The sequence below is a fragment of the Pseudopodoces humilis genome, chromosome 1, assembly GCF_049639895.1.
Source record: "Pseudopodoces humilis isolate 2021_Gansu_Grassland_sample_001 chromosome 1, ASM4963989v1, whole genome shotgun sequence".
NCBI lineage: Eukaryota > Metazoa > Chordata > Aves > Passeriformes > Paridae > Pseudopodoces > Pseudopodoces humilis.
Window position 1 is genome coordinate 42,961,347 of NC_142200.1, and position 18,837 is coordinate 42,980,183.

Here is an 18,837-nt window from a genome sequence, read left to right on the forward strand (position 1 = left end):
ACTGATTCTGACTTCTGAATTTTCATAAGATTTAAAGTATAACTTTGCTTTCTGGCTTCTCTGAATTAATGCCTTTTGATCTGGTGAGTAGATGTAGCAGAGTGGGATGTTCCTTGTTCATGATTGTTTAGTTGCATTGGAGTAAAAATGTGAGCACTTCTACTTTTTACTCAGGTGGTGTTGCTGTGTTTATGAGTGCTGGAAAGTTATCAACATCACTGTTGTTCAGGTGGTAACTTAAGGCCCCAACTCTCCTTGGAAGTTGAAAGCTAAAATACAGTGGGGATGAATTTCAGCTACATGTTTGCTATGTCAGCATCTGGTCTCTATATAAAATCTTAAATGAACTATCATGTAAGAGCTTAAACTTAGACTGTCACTGTCTAATTCACTGTCAGAATTGAAGCAAACTCCTGTTGCATCTCATTTTACAGATGCTAGTTAACTGATAGTTTTTTTATTGAGACAAAGGCCAAATTCTTTTGCGCATTCTTTTGTGGTAGTAAATTTTACATGCTTAAGTATTGTACTCATCCATTCTATTTTATACACTTCCTATTTTATTCTATGAGCAGTAGTTGTCCCTGTGTTCTTTGGGTATATGTCCTTAATAATGAATTCAGGTATGCTGGTAGTTTCTTCTAGTGAACCTGACCCTGTGGAGCAGTTCCTGAAGCTGTCTCAAGAACAACATCGGATTCAGCACAGTAGTGAATATTCATATCCCAAGTGGTTTATACCAAACACGCTCAAATACTATGTGTTACTTCATGATGTAAGCACAGGAGAGGAACAAAGGTGGGTCTTCTGCCTTCAGTGAGCTTACAGATCAGCTCTTGGACTGAAATGCTTATATTGATAAATTCTGTTGAGATTAGACATGCAACAGGATCCATTAACCAGTATGCTATTATCAAGGCAGATATTTGAAAGTATTATTTTTAGATCTTCTTATGTTCATGTAAAATGAAATTAATCAGTCCCAGCTTTTGGGGTAGATACTTTCTTTGCTAGCTTGATGAAGTGATTCTCAAAGATTCTCAGTTTTATTCTTGCATAAGAGATTGTTATAAAAATAGGAGAATTTTCCATTTAAGCCCTATGGATAATAGTCTAAAATAGCTTGTTTCAGTACACATTCTATAGTTAGTTTGATATCAAGGTAGGATAAGTGTTGTTTTACTGTTTCAGAGCCGACTCCATTTATGAAGAGATGAAACAGAGATATGGAACTCAGGGTTGCTATTTGCTGAAAATAAATTCTCGAGTGTCTAACAGAGGAGCAGACGAACAGATACCAGATCCTTGGAGTCAGTACCTTCAGAAAAACACTATCCAGAACCAGGTATTACAGTATTCTATAAAGAGTTTTTAAGGGGCCTGTGAAAATCATTTTAGTTGCATTGTTTCACCTTAGCGTTGTACGTACATGCTTCTACAGATTGAGCTGATTGGCAGTTAAGACACTTCTGACACAGCTGTGACTTTTTGTGAAGGCATAAGATGAGTCCTCAGTAGGAACTGTCCTCTATGCTACTTAAGTTGACAGTAAGGAGTGCTGAAATACTGGACTGTCTGAAATAGACTGACAGCACAGAAATTATAGACTTGTGCCTTAAGAGCTGTGAGAGAAGTAACATCAGAAGTGTCCTGTTCGTAGTAGTTTTCTGCCTTCATTTCTGTCGTCTTCAGTCTTAAATTTTGTTTTTTCCTGGGTCTTCTGTTCTTCACTGTATAGTGTGGCTGTGTTGTTTTGTAGGAGTATTGTGTGGGTTTTGTGATAACTTCTTGTGGTCTAGTCTGGTCTGTCATCTGCTAAGATTGCAAGTGATAGTGTGTTTTGAGTTTGCCATAAATAACTGTATTTTTGGCTTTAAAATGAAAAATCTTCTTTTTTGAGTTTGCTTTTGACTGCAGTTACAGCTTCTTATGATTAAAAGGTTTCCTGGAATCGTATTTCGTTACCAAATGTAGCTAGTACTGAAAAGTCAAAACATTTCATATTCTATAAACTAGGAGGACCAGTGAGTTACAGGCCACCATAAACTAATCAGATATTTTTCTTTTTGTATTTTTACCCATGTTAACTGTGCCATATAGATTTGTGTGTGTGTGAGCTTATTCAGGAGGCTCTGCTGTGTAAGAGTTGGAGTTGTTTTGGTTCACAGGGAAGCTAGTTGAGCAACTCAGAAGGTACTTGCTTCATTTGGTGAATGCAACTCTCATCATTAAAATAAGACAGTTTCTTAAAGTCTCAGAAACTACTTAGAGAAATTAATATATGTGAAGAAACATGCTGCTGTAGTAATTCAGTTAGCTTATTAACTTATTAACAGTTAACTTATTAGCTATCAACAGAAGTTGACAACTACTGTTTACTGACTCCTGTATGTGGTTGAGTAGTACTAAAATTCTGCCTTTCTTTCCCCCCTTTTTCTGGCAGGATTCCTATGAAGATTATACTGTTGTTTCAAATAAGAGTACTGATCACTTGATATCAGATGGCATAGACAGTGAAATTAAAGGTATTTTTCTAACTTTATGAAAACCTTCTTTTTATAGCATTTACACAACTTTCTTTTCTTTAATTAATTAGATTATTTGTTAGGGAACTCAGAGTAATGGTTTTCTGAATGCTCTAAGTATCTTCAAAGAAAAATGCTGTGGTACTGGCCACCTAATTGGTGGCATCTCCTTAATGAGATGGCTAACGATGTATTGAGCTCATACTTTGTGAGTTTAAGCATATTGTCTTGCAAACTCTCATAATTAGTGAAAAGAGCATAGGATTAAATGGTCAGTTTTCATAATAATGAAAGTTTTGGTTTGTGTGCTTTGCTATAACTTGGAAGCTGGGGTTTTGGAGGTTTTTTATCCTTGATTTTGGTATTAAATCTGTGAGTGTCAGGGAAGTGCTTAGTTTATAAGTTGTTTGGAAGCACTTGCCTTGGAACTCAGCTTTTGGATGAGAGAGAGTAGTAAATTAAATTGAAAATTAATGCACCCTTAAAAAAAAATTAGGAGAGCTTTGTAGGATTCAGATGAGAATCATCATTAGATAGGGAAGAAGTGAGGTACCGTGCATTGTCTGGCCTGCTTCAGCCCAGATCCTTCATACCTCACCTGAAAGGCATGTGGAGACCTGGCATGTGTGGGACAGCCTACAGTTGCCATCTTTCTAGGGCATTGCAGCCCAGATGTAATCTGGGAGCTGCTAATTGAACTTTACAAATTCAGCTTTACATTTCATGAATAAAATCCATTAAGGATTTGCTTTCACAGCTCAGCATTGCTTGGTGCCAGATAGGACAAGCTGATTTTCTTATAAATCGGAGAACTGCTTAAGTCTTAGAGTGAGGCAGTATTTCAGTCTATTTCAGAGAGTTAAATGCAATAGTGGTCAGCAGTTCTTCTCACTGAACAAAGAGGACTTGGGAGGAAATTGTTTTACATTGTTGGAAGGACATAGAAAATGAGGTTTGTTTTGTTATTGTTATTTTGATTTTTTTTAAAACTTTAAAACATAAGCAGAGAAAAAATTATGGACACAATGGAGCTATTGTAGTAATTGCTGCATTTCTGACTTTGATGAATGATTTATTTTGATTTTAGTGTTTACATAGTTTTCCTTCAATGTTGTTGATACTAGTCAGTATATTGGAAAATTTTTTTGCACTGTAGTTGAGAACAAAAACCATACATATTTAGCCATTTGTAGTTCTTGAGATTCCCTGAACTTTCTGAGAACTCTGAGAATTCCAGGAATGATGCAATAGTCAGTGCTCTGCTGGTGCCTGCACAGCATTAATCTGCAGAACAGCTGGTGAATTGCTTTGCTTTCCAGAGTTCTGAGAAAGGCAAGTTTTGAGGCAGGTTAGTAAAAATGACCTTTAAAACCCAAAATGTTTAGGTAACTTTATACTTGCTGGGGTTTTTGTTTCAATCTTTCAACAGATGGCTTGTCAAATAATTTTAAGACTCACCCCCTTCAACTGGATCATCCCAGTGGCAGTTTGGATAGCACTGATTACATGAAGGCTTCTACATCACTGCAAGACTCAAAGAAGTCAAATTCTGGGACACCTCATGGTGCTTGTTTAACTCTCACAGATCATGATCGAATTAGGCAGTTCATACAGGAATTCACATTTCGGGGACTTTTGCCACACATAGAGAAAACAATTCGACAGCTCAATGATCAGGTCAGTTTAGCCTTAAAGACACTTCATGCTATAATAAGGAAAAGTGGTTGGGGTATAAATCCAGTTATCCAGAAATCTGTTTTGACAGTATTACTTCCTTCTACATATGATGATTCAACAGTCTTGCTAAAAACTGTAAGTAGATTTAAGAGAAATAACTGAAGTTCTCATTACTGCTCAATTTGTCTTTAGGAAAGCAAGAGCTAATTTGTATTAACAGCTCCAGTGCAAGGTGGCTTCTTGGTGAAAGCCTGTCTGAACTCTTCCTAGGGAAATTGGCTTTTGACCCTAAAATATTAATATTCTATGCTCTTGGATGATTCTGGCACAGGGAACAAAATGAACTTTGTGTTTCAATATTAGAATACACAGCTAAATTTAAGAAATGTATTTAATCTATAGTCATCTGCAAAAAAAACCTGCATTCTTTAGTTGCTACTTGACAGAGAAGAAGTTCAGGGTCACCCCAAATCATGTAATTCTGTTGATCTCAGCAGTTTTTGCAGGGAAAATGCTGCTCTCAAGCTAGGATTTTTTTGAGCTGTGATTAATATCATGTCCATGTTAAGTGCATGCATTAAAGTTATTTGCATCACAGTGAAGTCCTTTCTTTTGCAAGTGTTTCTCTCCTGTATGCTCTTAAACAGCTACAGAGATGGATTTACTTACATTAGTGCAATCAAATTACTGTATTTAACATTAAGTCTTGGACCCAAATATCTATCTGTTATCTGAGCTCTAATTTTATTTTGATTGGATTGTCTATTCAAGTTAAAGCTTAAAGTATGAGGGCTTTTCATTCTAAGGATCATGTCCTGTAAGGAACACTCACTCCCTGAATTGACTGAATTTAATTGTATATGCTGACCATGTTCATGCTTAGTAAGTTTTATGAAGAAACCTTAAAAAGAAGTGGTTATATAAAGTATAGCAAACAGGACTGCAGTGATACATTCCTAGTCCTGATAAGAAAAGAGAGATGCTCTGCTTTTTAAAATTATCTTTAAAGAGTGATATAGTTTGCTTATAGGATGGGAGTGGTAATTCCCTGCAGAAGTTTCTTTCTAAGTGGAAATGATCTAAAAGAATGAAGTTGTGTAACCTTGCTTGCCCCATACTTTTGACACTTGAAATTGATGCTCATGGCGTGATAATGCTTTATTTGGAAGGTGTCAGAATGTTCTTTCTTGTAGTATGCACTTAGTCTAGATTTTAGGTTGGACTAATACCCCAAATTAGATGTTCTAATTATTTAGAATTGTTAGAATTTAGATGTATCAAGTGTTTATGTTCTTAAGGTGGCTGTTTCTCCAGTTTACAGAAAGAATATTGAACTTTAACTGTCTGAGATAAATATATGAATTATGAATATATGAAAATCAATATGAAGTTCTGTCTCACTGTCGGAGATTAATTCTAAAAAAGTGTGCTCTTAGTTGTTTTACTCCTTTTATTTATTTCTGTTTTATGGAAGAAAAACCAATTTACAAAGCCATGATGAAGCTTAGCTTTTTCTATTAATTTAGCTTACATTTCTTGCGATGTAGTGCTCTAATTCAATGTCTTTCTCCAGTTAATATCCAGGAAAGGCTTGAGCCGATCACTTTTTACTGCTACTAAAAAATGGTTTAGTGGCAGCAAGGTTCCAGAGAAAAGTATGAATGAACTCAAGAATACGTCTGGTTTGCTGTAAGTATTCTCTGTTAGTTTTAGATACATACTGCAACTTTTTTAGTGACAGGAGGGCATGTGTTTATTTGATGGTGTTCTGCAAAGTAAACTAAACCAGCAGTGTAGTGAATGATTTCAGTTAGAAAAATCATGAAAAGTATTGTGCCTGAATATGTACAATGAAGGCATAGCAGAACTTAAAGAAGGGTAAAATAGACTGTTTGCAGAGTTGTCTGCCTGCTCTATTTACAATGAAGCTAAGTTAATATGAACACATGTTTTTAAGAGTAATAATGATAAAAAGAAGCTATGGTTTGCCACAAGGGATATTTTTCTAAAATTTGTACAAGCTGTTTCACCTGTTATTATAGCCAAACCCCATGTATAGGTGCTTTTGCTTATATGTCTCCAATTTGCTCCAGCAGAGTGTTGAATATATTGCTTTTGCAATGTGTTCAAGAGCTAAACTAAAGGCAATTTCATACTTAGTACACCTGTTTCTTAGTATACACTAAAATCAGGTTTTAAGTGTTACCAAAATACTAATTCTGTATTTGGTGACTTTCCTCCGTGAATTAGGATGTATAATAATGATAATCACTCTCCAGATTTCTTTACCACAGAAGTCTAAATAACTTTGGTCATTGTCTAGTCAAGGTTAATGTCCTTGACATGCACATGCAGCTTTGAATGTCTATGTTGCCTGTCTTTGGATTCGTAATCAAAACGTTGCTAATTCCTGCTTTCTGTTTTGAACTTGTAAGCGTAGTTCACTTCCTACAGGATTTGACATGTAAGTGTGAAAATGTATTTGATTATTACTGAAGTGAATCATATATATATATATTGGATGAACCAAAAATTAGATTGATGCTTGCAGAGGACAGGAACTTGCACAGTGTTTTGGCATAAAGCAGAGTTTTTTAGTGGACTTATTTCTTTCAAGAGAAATGTGGAGAAGTAACAACTTACAGCCAAGCAAATAGTCAAAGTCTTATTTCTTTTTTTCATACTCGCACAACACTGTTTAGCTCTAATGGTTAATCTGACAGAGCAGTTTCAGTGGTAGTTATAAAGTCTATTTCTTGGCTTAGAGGAGTGTGTGCTTTGAATGTTACTGGAACAGTGAATCTTGCTAATCAGAAAGTAGTATGTGAAACCAAGTTACATGTGGCAGAAAGGAAGCAGTTTCACTTAGCTGGTTTTGGGCAAAGCTGAAGCAATGCAGGTTTTAATAGTACTTGGTGAATAGATACTAAAATGAGAGAGGATGACTTTGAATTTAAATATTTGTATTTATAGGTATCCACCAGAAGCACCAGAGCTTCAAATCCGGAAAATGGCAGACTTGTGCTTTTTGGTGCAGCACTATGAACTTGCATATAGCTGTTACCATACAGCAAAAAAGGACTTCTTAAATGACCAGGCAATGCTTTATGCAGCTGGAGCACTGGTTGGTACTTCACATAACATGAACATTCTGTGAACTTTTTCTAATAATCTCTAATGTTTGTCTGAAGGTAACAAAATGCAATCTCTCCCTCTACCTCCAAATTTGTAAGTGTCTTGTAGATCTGCTGCATGTCTTTAGGAAACTCTAAGGTGTTGTAAAATCTGTTTTCTGCTGTTATATGAAAGGAATAAAGATGTGAATAAAAACTGGGGAGTTAATGCTTAAAACATGGAAGGGAGAAAACCTAGAATGCAATCTCCAGAAAAATGGATTTTTAAACTGATAACTGAAAGCCAGATGTAAAATAGCTTTATAGTGTCTCTTATAGACTTAGGCAAAATACTTATTTGCCAGAAATTCATTACTCAGTCATTATAAATATGGTATTGTACGTGTTTTTGGGGGACTTAAAACTTGAAGGCTATACTTTGAATATGTCACTACTGAATTTCACTCTAAACACATACTCATTCATAATTTCTTCCTAAGAATGAAGGTGTTTAAGACTAAAGTAATTTTCAACAAGATAAATGAGAGTACTGGGGGAAAATGAGTAATTTTATCAGTTTTTAGAAGATATGTATTGTAAACTTTAATCTGGTTAACTTGCTAATATTTGAAATTCTGCTTCACAGAGCTATGGAAGCATTATTGTACGCCTTCTTGATTAAAAATTTTACTTAAATGTCTGTTTTTACAGTTCAGACAGTTGCTGTGCATTTGGATAATCTAAATAAGCAGAATAATAAGAAATCTTAATTTCCAAATGAATGGAAGCAGTCTTAATTATGAATTTGTTCCAATCTACTAGTCTTAGTGTTTACTTTCTGCAGAAAGTCTTTGCTATCATATTTTCAATCCATGAGAAAAGAAGTAAAATTTCAGACTGCGTGTTTATACTAGAGTTTCCTTGGAAGCTGATCATGTAATTTCATTTAAGCAAAACTCAAAAAACAGTCCTCATCTTAAAGTACATGGTAGTGCTACTTTACAGGAACAATCTTCCTGATAATAGGAAATTCGTTTGGACTTGCAGAACTGTACCGAATCAATGCTTCTGCACAAGGTTGAGGGTACTGTCAACTGCAAACACTTCTGTGTGTAACTCTCTGGCTAATTGTAAGCAGGGCTATACACAAGCTGTTGTATTAATCCTTTTATCACTTACAGTGTATTGATACTTTTATATGCCTGTAACTGATTAGATGAAGATCTTGTAGCTTTTGAAACATGTTCTTCACTCTTTTGAAGTTTATGATTTGTTGAAAAGACTACAGTGACAGTACAGAATTTCTCTTGTAGGAAATGGCAGCAGTATCAGCTTTTCTTCAACCTGGAGCTCCTAGGCCATATCCTGCTCATTATATGGAGACAGCAATTCAGACCTATCGAGATATCTGCAAGTATGTTGTTTTCTTTTGTTCTGATCCAGTGAAAGTCGAAAGATCTGGTGGCTTAACTTTTTTGCCCTGCACAGTAAAATTGTGCCAGATGATCACATAGTGATGATAACTTTTTAATGACTAAGATAAACTAACATATCTAGGATAGCATGAAAGGAGATCTGCTCTATTCTTAACAGAGTGCTTATTGAACTTGTGTATTGAATTCACATGGTAGATTTTAAGGTAGTGGGATGACTGCAAGGAAGGTTTCTTTGAGAAGACAGCTGAAGTTGCTTGTGGCAGAATCAGTTTTCACTCAGCTCCAAAATGGACTTGTTGCTGTCCAAGTTGGCAGTGCTGCTGTTACCTCTGTGATAACACATTTAAGAAAGGGTAAAAACAGCTGTGCAGCAGCTGTGAGAAAGGAGTTAGAAAATGAGAGAAACAGCCCTGCTGATACCAAGGTCAGAAGGCGGGACTTCCCTGCCACCTGTGGTGAATACCATACTGAAACAGATTTTCCCTTGCAGTCCACAGAGGTGCATGGGAAGCAGGGATCTACCCTGCAGCCTGTCCAATACCAGAACAGGTGCATGTACCCTGAAGGTGGCTGTAGCCTGTACAGAGTCTGTGCCACAGCAGGTTGCTGTCAGGAGCTGTGACCTGTGGGGAAACCACACTGAAACAGTCAGTTCCTGAAGGACTGTACGCTGCAGAAAGGCTACACATGGGAGCAGTTCTTGAAGAACTGCATCTATGGGAGGGTCCCCACATTGGAACAGGGGAGGAGGATGTGGAGGAAGAAGCAACAGAGGAGAAATGTTATGAAGTGACCACAGCTCCTTTTCCCTCTTCTCCTGCCCTGAGTGTGGGGAGGAGGAAGTAGAAGAGTTGGGAGTAAACTTGAGCCTGGGAAGGAGGATTTGTCAGGAGAAGGTGCTTTATTTCTGGTTTTATTTATCACTGTGCTGTTCAGTTATTAATTGAACATAAATTAATTTAATCTTTCCCAAACAAGATTAAACAAGTCTGTTTTGCCTGTGACTTACTGGTGAGTGATCTTGCTGTCCCTTTCTGGGCACATGAGGTTTTTAGTCTGATCCTCTTCCTCTGTGTTGCTGAGCAGGGGGTATGACAGAGCATCTTGATGGGCACCTGGTACCCAGGTACAACTTGCCAGTACAACCTGCTTCTGACTGTTGGACTTCTTGTTTATCAGATTGTTTTAGTTGCTATTTTTACAAATACAGTACTGTTCTTAAAAACTCTCTCCAGCTTTGACTTTCATAAAGCTCGTGTTATAGTAGGATTGAATACTTAATGTGTCAATCTGTATGTAATTGTATTGTGGGGAGTGAACTTTCATATATTTTGCTTTAAGAAGAAATAAGCAACAGAACCTCAGTCTGATGCCATGTATAGAAAATAGTAAGATTTGAGATAAAAAGTTTTCTGAGGTTTATTTTGATAAATATTTATTAATACATGTATGTTTTTACTTTAGGAACATGGTTCTGGCTGAACGCTGTGTACTGCTTAGTGCTGAAATCTTAAAAAGTCAAAGCAAATATTCAGAGGCAGCTGCTCTTCTGATTCGTTTAACCAGTGAGGTAAAACTTAGTTTTTTTTCCATTTCTGCCCTCTCACTATTTGTTTTCTTGTCCAAACACTTCTAGGTTACCTTCTGATTCTTGTCCTACAGTATTTTCTAGCGAAAGGTAGCAAATGAACAGGTATAGAGCATGAAGTGAAGAAAGCTGTTTACACTGTAAGTGAAGGAACTAGTACAGTTATTATTTTTCTAGGCAAATGACTTGCTTAACTTCCTTAACCATGCTAAATATGTTATCTTTGGCTTTGTAACTAATTTTCTTTGACATTTGCTTAGCTCTTGGATGGTGTAGCTTACAAACTCATTTGTTAAAAGTATTAGCATGGCTTGCCTGAGCCACAGTGGATGCTATCCCATATATAATCAGAAGTTCTCTACAGCTTGAGCAACTGAGGCATTACTGTAGTTCAGCTGGTTAAAATCACTAGAATCTTACTGTCTAAGTGAAACCCTACACTTCTCTGATATTAATTGGCAGAAGTTAAGCATGGAATCAGCTTCTAACCCAGGAATTGTGTTCCTTGGAAAGGAGTGAAGAAAACTGTAACTCCAGTGATAGTGTAGCGTCTCCTTTAAAGGCTGGAAGTCTAACTGGTATTTTTGGCTTCATGGCCAGCTGCACCAAATGTGATGCTTCTGAGACTTTCCTGGGACAAGTTAAGCGTGGAATAAATCTGTTTAGTTCTCTAATTTTCTTTCTCAAGTGTCTCTGTAGCTTCATTGTTGCCCTTTCAACTTAAGCTTGCTAGCAATGTTTACAAGAGCAGCCTAAGATATTTAGGCAAGGAATTTAAATAGTATTAGCTCTGCATGGTCGTTTTACAACTTAAAATTGCACTGTACATACAATAGTATGCCTATGGAGCATTTTGGTAGTTGCAAGGAAAATCTTCACAGGATACTAAATTGGTGTCTCAGAGACTTATATTTATGGTCAAGATATATACTTGAACATCAGTGATAGCATGGAGTTGAGCTGTGGTAAAATCAAGTAGATTCTGTTCTGATTGCTTAAAGTAATATAGCTGTGTATTGGCAGGAGAAGAGAAGGGTATCACAGTAAGAAATTGTACATTAAGAAATCAATAGGTTCAAAAGGTTCATGTCATAAAAATACACAAAGTTTCATTGCTCCCCGTGTTTTTCAGAAGTCTTGGTAGAGGTCTTATTTTTTGGTTCTAGCCTTAATATCTGCAGGGGGAGGGAGGGAGGGGAAAAGGCAGGAGAGTGCTTCAGAGGTAATGGTGTTTGAAACTGTAGCCTGAGTAACTGAAAAAGCAGAAAATATTTCTTTTGTTGCTCAAACAAACTGAAACAGGTTCATATATGCTTCACTAGAAGAAGTAAGAACATGATGGCATTGAACACTGTTGAAAAATACTTTGTCTTATTTTTTTGTGCTCACATATGTATACATTTGCATATAAAAGAATCTTCAACTTCACAGAACTCTTACAACTTACTGTCCCTCTTAGCATTAAAACGCCACTGTTACCTTTATTCAACTCAGGCTAATTCTTCTTTTTTCCTTTTAAACAGGATTCAGATCTTCGCAGTGCACTGCTATTGGAGCAGGCAGCCCATTGTTTTATAAACATGAAAAGTCCCATGGTTAGAAAGTTTGCATTTCATATGATATTGGCTGGCCACAGATTTAGTAAAGCAGGCCAGGTAAGTATTTATGGAAAATATGCCCGGTACTAGATACTTTGAAAAATGTGTTAAGAGTGTTATAAGCCTGGAAAAAGATGCTTGGCTTCTGACACTCCTGTATTAGTCTGCAGTATTCTGTTCTGTAATCTTCTGAAAATTACTTCTGGATTGACCACCCTAGTCTATTACTGCTTTTCTGAAGTAATGCTGAAGATCTCTGACTTGAAACTTAAGTGATGTTTTCATTTTTGAGTCTCATTTTATACACAGTAATTTTGAAGGCTTTTTTTGGCAAAGGAATATTTTTACTCTTGAGACGAGTGAATTTATTCAGTTTATTAGAATAATAGCAAAATTTAGATACTTGTTTTTCCAGGTGCCTTAAATACATGTTCTTTATTGGAGGTGCAGGTTTGTGAAGAGTTACTGCATGACAAACCAAAGCATCTCTATACCTGTTAGACTTAAGTGGCAGTTAAACCAATAGAGATGAGATTGTTTTTACTCCCATTCACATTCCTTTGCAGGCAGCTCTAACTGTGGTAGAGAAACTTTTTTGGATAGAACTTTTGTGCTTGTTTCTGCATTAATTCTGGGATACATTCTATAAAGATATGTTTGTGCTTGATTCCTGCTGAGGTTATTTCAAGACAGGAATACAGGAGAACCAAGATGTCAAAATTCTATTAGGAACAAAGCCCTGTGATGTTGCTTGGGGATTTTCTCCCACCTTACCTAATCTCAGCCTCACTGTCCTGGTGAGACAAAAAAAAGGTGTTTTTTTGCACTGTTGGCTTCTGTGATGTGAGGAATAGTGGAAGTACTTCTCCCCCTCCTTGGTTTTCTTCATGCAGTAGTTTTCCTGTCTGCTATGACAGAATAGTACTGACAGGAAGCCATTGATCAGTTTTTTATGTATTCATTCTTTTATATCTTGTTCCTTTGTCTGGGAAAGTGAATGCGTTTTGTACAGTTTTGACTTTGTGTAACAGTTCTCTTTGTTATTTGTGTCTAATATTTGTAGGAATTCTGGTTTCCAGTAAATACTTTTTCAGTGTTACAGGAAATGTAGCTATTTTTTTTCATATTGTTAGGGTACCAAAATATGAAGTGCTACTGAAGAGAAATCAGCCAGGCTGTTTAGCTGCAGACTGTGATACCGTATTTTAAAGTGTCACTAGTACATGCTGATGTTAAGTTTTTACTGCTTGTACTCTGCTGTCGTCACCATGCCACTGTGAATTTGTATTAGATTTTGTCTCCATTAGTGCTGTAAGGGAATGCTGTTGCCATTTTTTAGAAGCTGAGACTTAGCTGTACAGTGAATGTCTATACAGCTGTTCAATACCTAGACTTGGGATTGAATGCCTGGGTCCTGATGTACAGGAAAGAAACTGTGGAGCTGACTGGGATCAGGCCATCTATCTCCCAGTGGCTGATGTGGTGATTGGTAATTTTTCTTGTATGTACTGTAGGTCTGTGTTTTGTTGGTTTTCTTGGCATGCATTTTTTGTCCTAGGTATGTCTACTAAACAACAGTTGGCAGCTGAAAGTATCACACTGAAAGTTCAGTTTGGGTGGAATGAAATGTGTTAAATCCAGCTTATGTCTTGAGGCATGCCAGTAGAGCTCTGTAGACTTTAGCAGTCTAAAGTCCTAAAGGATCTTCAAACACTATTCTAAAAGTAGTCGTTGCTTGTTATTTGCTTTTTTAACTTACTGCCTGTTACTATAGTCTTTGAAAATGTGAACTTAATCTGGAGGCCAGGCTCTACTGCAGGAACAAAACTTCTGTGCTTAGATTAGTATTGACTGGATTCTATGAGGCACAATTCTGAAACATTACACTTCACATGGTGGTGGTGATGTGGTAAAATCTACTTTTCTGACTTACTGTTCAGTCTTCGTAATGTTATAATTACAGTCAGTGGGTAATGGGATTATTTGAGAAATTACCTTTTTTCTTGCAGAAGAGACATGCCTTACGCTGCTACTGTCAAGCCATGCAGGTTTACAAAGGGAAAGGCTGGTCTCTTGCAGAAGACCACATTAACTTCACCATCGGTCGTCAGTCCTTTACGCTTCGTCAGCTGGACAATGCTGTGTCTGCATTCAGGCATATTTTGATCAATGACAGTAAACAACCTCCAGCTCAGCAAGGAGCTTTTTTAAGAGAATATCTTTATGTCTATAAGGTAAGGTAAATGATTTCCTTGTCTCTGTTTCTTGAATAAAATAAATACTAAATAAGTACTAAATAAATAAGTACTAAAATAAGTAATTTTATTACTACCAATTTTCTATTAAATCATTAAATGATTTTCTATTTTATCTGCTTTGTTCCAGGGTTGTTTTGGTTTTTTTTAATCTAGTTGATGTGTTCAGTTTTTTTCCTCAGACTTCAAAAACCCACATATGCTGCACCTCATGTGTGTAGTTCTTTCACAGATGGGGATAAGTAAAGGTTAATATTACAGTAGTGTATGCATTTTTATTATAATAAAGTCTGGTTTTTGAGGATCATGGCTGAATTGTAGTTGTGATAAGTTTCATAGTTTCTTAGAGGAAATGGATTTGTCCTGTTTTGATAAATTTGTAATGAATTTGGGGGCTTTTGATAATACATACTTAATAAAGACTAGGTAGCTCTGTCATCATCCATATAGTGAATTTCATTCTTTAATAAAGATAAAATTGGATTGATCTAGTGACTCATGGAGCTGTGTTTAAGTTCATGGGTCATTCTGGATTGCAGTATGCCATATACATCATGGGGTGTTCAGTGCTGATATTGGTACACAATATGCAGCCATGTAGATACTGTCTTTTAAAGCCTAAGAACAGAATTTCTGTGGTGTTTAAGTTATGGTACACCTTACTCAAAGGCTGGTGTTTTTCCAGCAGCTCAGCTTGTTGACAGTCTTGTTTAATGGTGGTGGGTTAGTGAATGTAGTTTATCAAATTCTGAATTAGACAGTCAAGCTTTGTGTCAAATAAAGCTTGTAATAGCAATGCAGCCACAATAGTGATCAGATTTCAGAGTTAAAAGAATTATTCTTTTCCCATAAAGATTTCATAAACTTTAAACTCTTATTAAAGAGAAATAAACTATGTCAAACAGTTAATTGAAATTATTTATTCTATCCTAAATGTACTTCCTGTTCAAACATTGAGTGTTTTTAGCTTGGCTTCCTTACCATTCAGCCATTGGTAAGGTACATGACACTCTGTTTTCTTGCTCCTTTGCTTCAGAATGCAGCCCAACTGTCACCTGATGGTCCCTTACCACAGCTCCCTTTACCATATATTAACAGCTCAGCAACTCGTGTTTTCTTTGGCCATGATCGACGACCAGCAGAAGGTTAGAAAATTTTAAGTAAATAGTTTCAACTCCCTTTTTTAAGGAATCAAAATACGTGGAAGAGTTGGTGCCATTTAAGTCTGTCATTGTGTAAAACTAAAGTGGCTGGGTGACTTGAAAGTATTTCAAAAGAAGAGCTTGAGCTTAATACCTACTTGCTGGATGTTTTCAGACTTCCTGTGTAAATACAAAATCTGAGTATGTGGTTGTACTACCACTGTTTTTCTCACCTGGAAAGCTTCAATAGAAGTGTGTAATGAACTACATGAAAGGGATTCTTATTTTCTTATTGCTGTAGCAAATACTGGACACCAGTGGCAATGCTACAAATTAGCTTTACAGTTAACTTCCTCTAGGATGAAATATTGAAACCCTCTGATTCCTGAATATAAAGAAAGCTGAGTGGAAATTCTTACATAAACCAGGGCTGTACTGTGTGGTTGCAGTCTGTAACAAAGTAAAAATGATCTGTAGCCTGAATATACCATGCATCGTGCTAAAATCTTGGAATGCCATGGTATTCAAATTGAACTGTACTCAAGTTATTCTCAGTGTTGTCTTCCATAGGTGTGTTTCAAACTGTACTACACTTCACTTTTTTAAATCAGTTGTAGCATAAGAATGATACCAACCTAGAACTTAAAATATTTTAAGAGTAGTTACCAAATGGCTAGTGCAACCCTCTGATGCAGCTGTTGCACGTTGCTCTTCTCACCTTCTAAGACTGCCTTTCTCTCCTCAGGTGAAAAGCAGGCAGCTACACATGTAAGCCTGGATCAGGAATATGACTCAGAATCATCACAACAGTGGAAGGAACTCGAGGAGCAAGTTGTGTCTGTGATAAATAAAGGAACAATACCTTCAAACTTTCAGCCAACACAATTCTGTTTAAATCGCTACTCAGATAACTCCAAATTTCCTCTTGCAGTGATAGAAGGTAAAGTCAAGATTTTTACACTTCAGAAATTGAGTTAGATAAATTTGTATTAATATTTCCTGTCTTATTACAGATTTGAACCAACATTCTTGTGTAGGTTGTTTGTATATGAATACTCTGAGATAGGTGAGCCTTCAGACTGTGATGGGGAAAGCCTGTTGTCATTATTTTCTTGCACTTTTTTGACAGAACCGATAACTGTAGAAGTGTCCTTCCGAAACCCTCTGAAAGTTCCACTTCTTTTGACTGACCTTTCATTGCTGTGGAAGTTTCAACCTAAAGACTTCAGTGCAAAGCATGATGGAGAAACAAAAGAACAGGTAAGGGAAGCTTCATCCTTTTCCAACCCAAACAGCTGCAGGTACGGAGTATATGTTGAGTGTTCAAAATTCTGTAATACGAAAACATTTAAGTATAAACATTAAACACAAAGGTTTAAATGTAAACTAAGAAAAAGGGCAATGGAAAACTAGCTACTGATATTTTTATACTGGCTAGATTTTCTTAGATCTGTAGGGCACAAAGCAGCCAAGTCAACAAACAAATTGTAACGTGTATTGTAAAGCTGAATGCAAAATAAAATACTTCCAAGACTTCATTGTATGAGTACTACATCTATTTTGATCACTCTAGCTGTGACCTGCAAGTATGAGTGTCAGTAGGTTATCAAATACCCTTTTCTTATTTGAGCTAGTGTACATAGTGAAATGTGTGTTTTGAAAAACTGCTTGTATAACACAGAAACATCTTGGTATCTTGATTAGAAGAGAAATGACAATTTGTTGTATTAAAAATTAATGTTCTGAATACTTTAGATGAGCTATTGTGCTACTGTTCGTGTTGTGCTACTGTTCAAGTTAATACTCCAACTAATGCTGAGAAAAAGCTCTGATGGATTGTTGTCACATCCAGGTTTTAAAGGTTTTAATATGTTAAATATGTTAAAGGTTTTAATACTGAATAGTACGGTAAATGCCTAAATCATTTGTTTTCCTGGCCAAAACATTGGGAACACAATGATCTCTAAAGGTGCTGTAAGTATTTACCAGAGTTATAAACATGATTCCACATGATTCCATAGTTTAAATCTCAAGGCTTACCATACACTTTGCCTACAGTTCTGATCTGAACTGCTACTTTAATGGTGTGATAAGTACTTCTGTGAATATCAGTGAAACAGATTTGGTCTGGTTCCAGTTTAATAGTGCTAAATCTTAAATTTCTCCTAAATAAATGTTTACTGAGCTCTCAAGCTGCTTTTTTAATTCATAAATGCTGAGATGCTGAGCATGCAGCACTTGCTTTTCCTAACTGTTTGGAAATTTGTATGATTTTTTTCCTTGAGCACTTAAGGAAGGGTATTGGAAATATTATTTATGACACACTTTCTACCTAGGAGTAATAGTATCTAAAGAGCTGTTTGTTCTTTTCAGGGTACGTGTGATGAAGATATGGTAGGAACTGAAGCAATAGCAGAATTTTTAATTAATAGTGAGGAGACAAAAGTGGTAAGTACTATACTCTGTTTTAAAAATAGTCTTTTCAGTGTTGAATTTTAGTGTGCATTTCAGACTTGTTATGATCTGAACTTCATGCTATACTGGCAGAACACATGACTGAATCAGAAATTCCAGTACCTCATATATCCTATCACTTTGTATAAATGTGACAGAACCAGAGACAGTGGGTACACGAGGCTCCTCCTGAACATCAAGAAACATTTATAACTTTATTTATAACACTTATTTTGTAAATGTAGTGGTGCTTGAGCACTTGGCATAGGTTGCTCAGAGAGACTGTGGGAGTGTCCATCTTTGGAGCTGTTAAGAGCCCTTTGGATGTGGTCCTGGGCAGCTGGCTCTAGATGGTCCTGCTTGAGCAGGCAATTTGGGCACAATGACCTCCAGAAGTCCATTCCAGCTTCCATCATTCTGTGGTTCTGCCCCTGTTAATCACAGTAAAAGTTGACTTTAAAGAATTTTTCCTAATGTAACGAACATTTCTCGGCTCTGAACTGGTTAGGTAAATTCCATGTGTATGAAATTTTGAACCTAGTAAATGATATATATTTACTGTTGCAGTTGTATCTGACGTAGCTATAAAGTAAATGTACCTGTGAGTGTGTTTAGCAATTGGACATTTAACTGTAATAATTCTTCTTTCTAGTAGCAACAACAACAAAAATTTAACATATCTCCACAGGCAAGACTAAAGCTCTTTCCCCATCAAACAGGGGAGCTACATATTCTGGGAGTCGTTTATAATCTTGGCAGTGTTCAAGGTGCTGTATCGTTAGATGGGATAGATCCTTCTGTTGGATTACAGACAGGTAAGTGTGCTATTACCTTAAATTGTGTGTTTCTGGAAGGAAGAGACATGGCTTCTGCAGAGTAGAACTGAATTCCAGTGTTTAGTGTTTGCCATGATACAAGGCCTTCCATCAGGTAGGGATGTAGAAATAAGAGAAACAGCTGAAATGGGAAAGGAACAGATTGACTCTTGCAGGAATCCCCTGAGGAAGGATGCCATATCCATACTTTATTGCTCCTTTTAAATCTGTTAA

At 36.5% G+C, this 18,837-nt stretch overlaps 1 protein-coding gene across 5 annotated transcripts in view; it reads left to right on the plus strand.

The window, feature by feature from the left end:
• TRAPPC8 (trafficking protein particle complex subunit 8) overlaps window positions 1-18,837 on the plus strand; it is a 52,617-nt gene that overhangs the window by 11,664 nt on the left and 22,116 nt on the right. For all 5 annotated transcript variants that reach the window (XM_014256240.2, XM_014256243.2, XM_014256248.2 and 2 more), the window contains 15 exons: window positions 624-798; window positions 1,192-1,345; window positions 2,444-2,525; window positions 3,955-4,202; window positions 5,776-5,891; window positions 7,176-7,326; window positions 8,629-8,729; window positions 10,216-10,321; window positions 11,863-11,994; window positions 13,947-14,171; window positions 15,229-15,337; window positions 16,080-16,274; window positions 16,464-16,594; window positions 17,708-17,782; window positions 18,477-18,603. In XM_014256240.2, coding sequence (XP_014111715.2) covers window positions 624-798; window positions 1,192-1,345; window positions 2,444-2,525; window positions 3,955-4,202; window positions 5,776-5,891; window positions 7,176-7,326; window positions 8,629-8,729; window positions 10,216-10,321; window positions 11,863-11,994; window positions 13,947-14,171; window positions 15,229-15,337; window positions 16,080-16,274; window positions 16,464-16,594; window positions 17,708-17,782; window positions 18,477-18,603 — 2,127 coding nt within the window. The remainder of the gene's footprint in view (window positions 1-623; window positions 799-1,191; window positions 1,346-2,443; window positions 2,526-3,954; window positions 4,203-5,775; window positions 5,892-7,175; window positions 7,327-8,628; window positions 8,730-10,215; window positions 10,322-11,862; window positions 11,995-13,946; window positions 14,172-15,228; window positions 15,338-16,079; window positions 16,275-16,463; window positions 16,595-17,707; window positions 17,783-18,476; window positions 18,604-18,837) is intronic.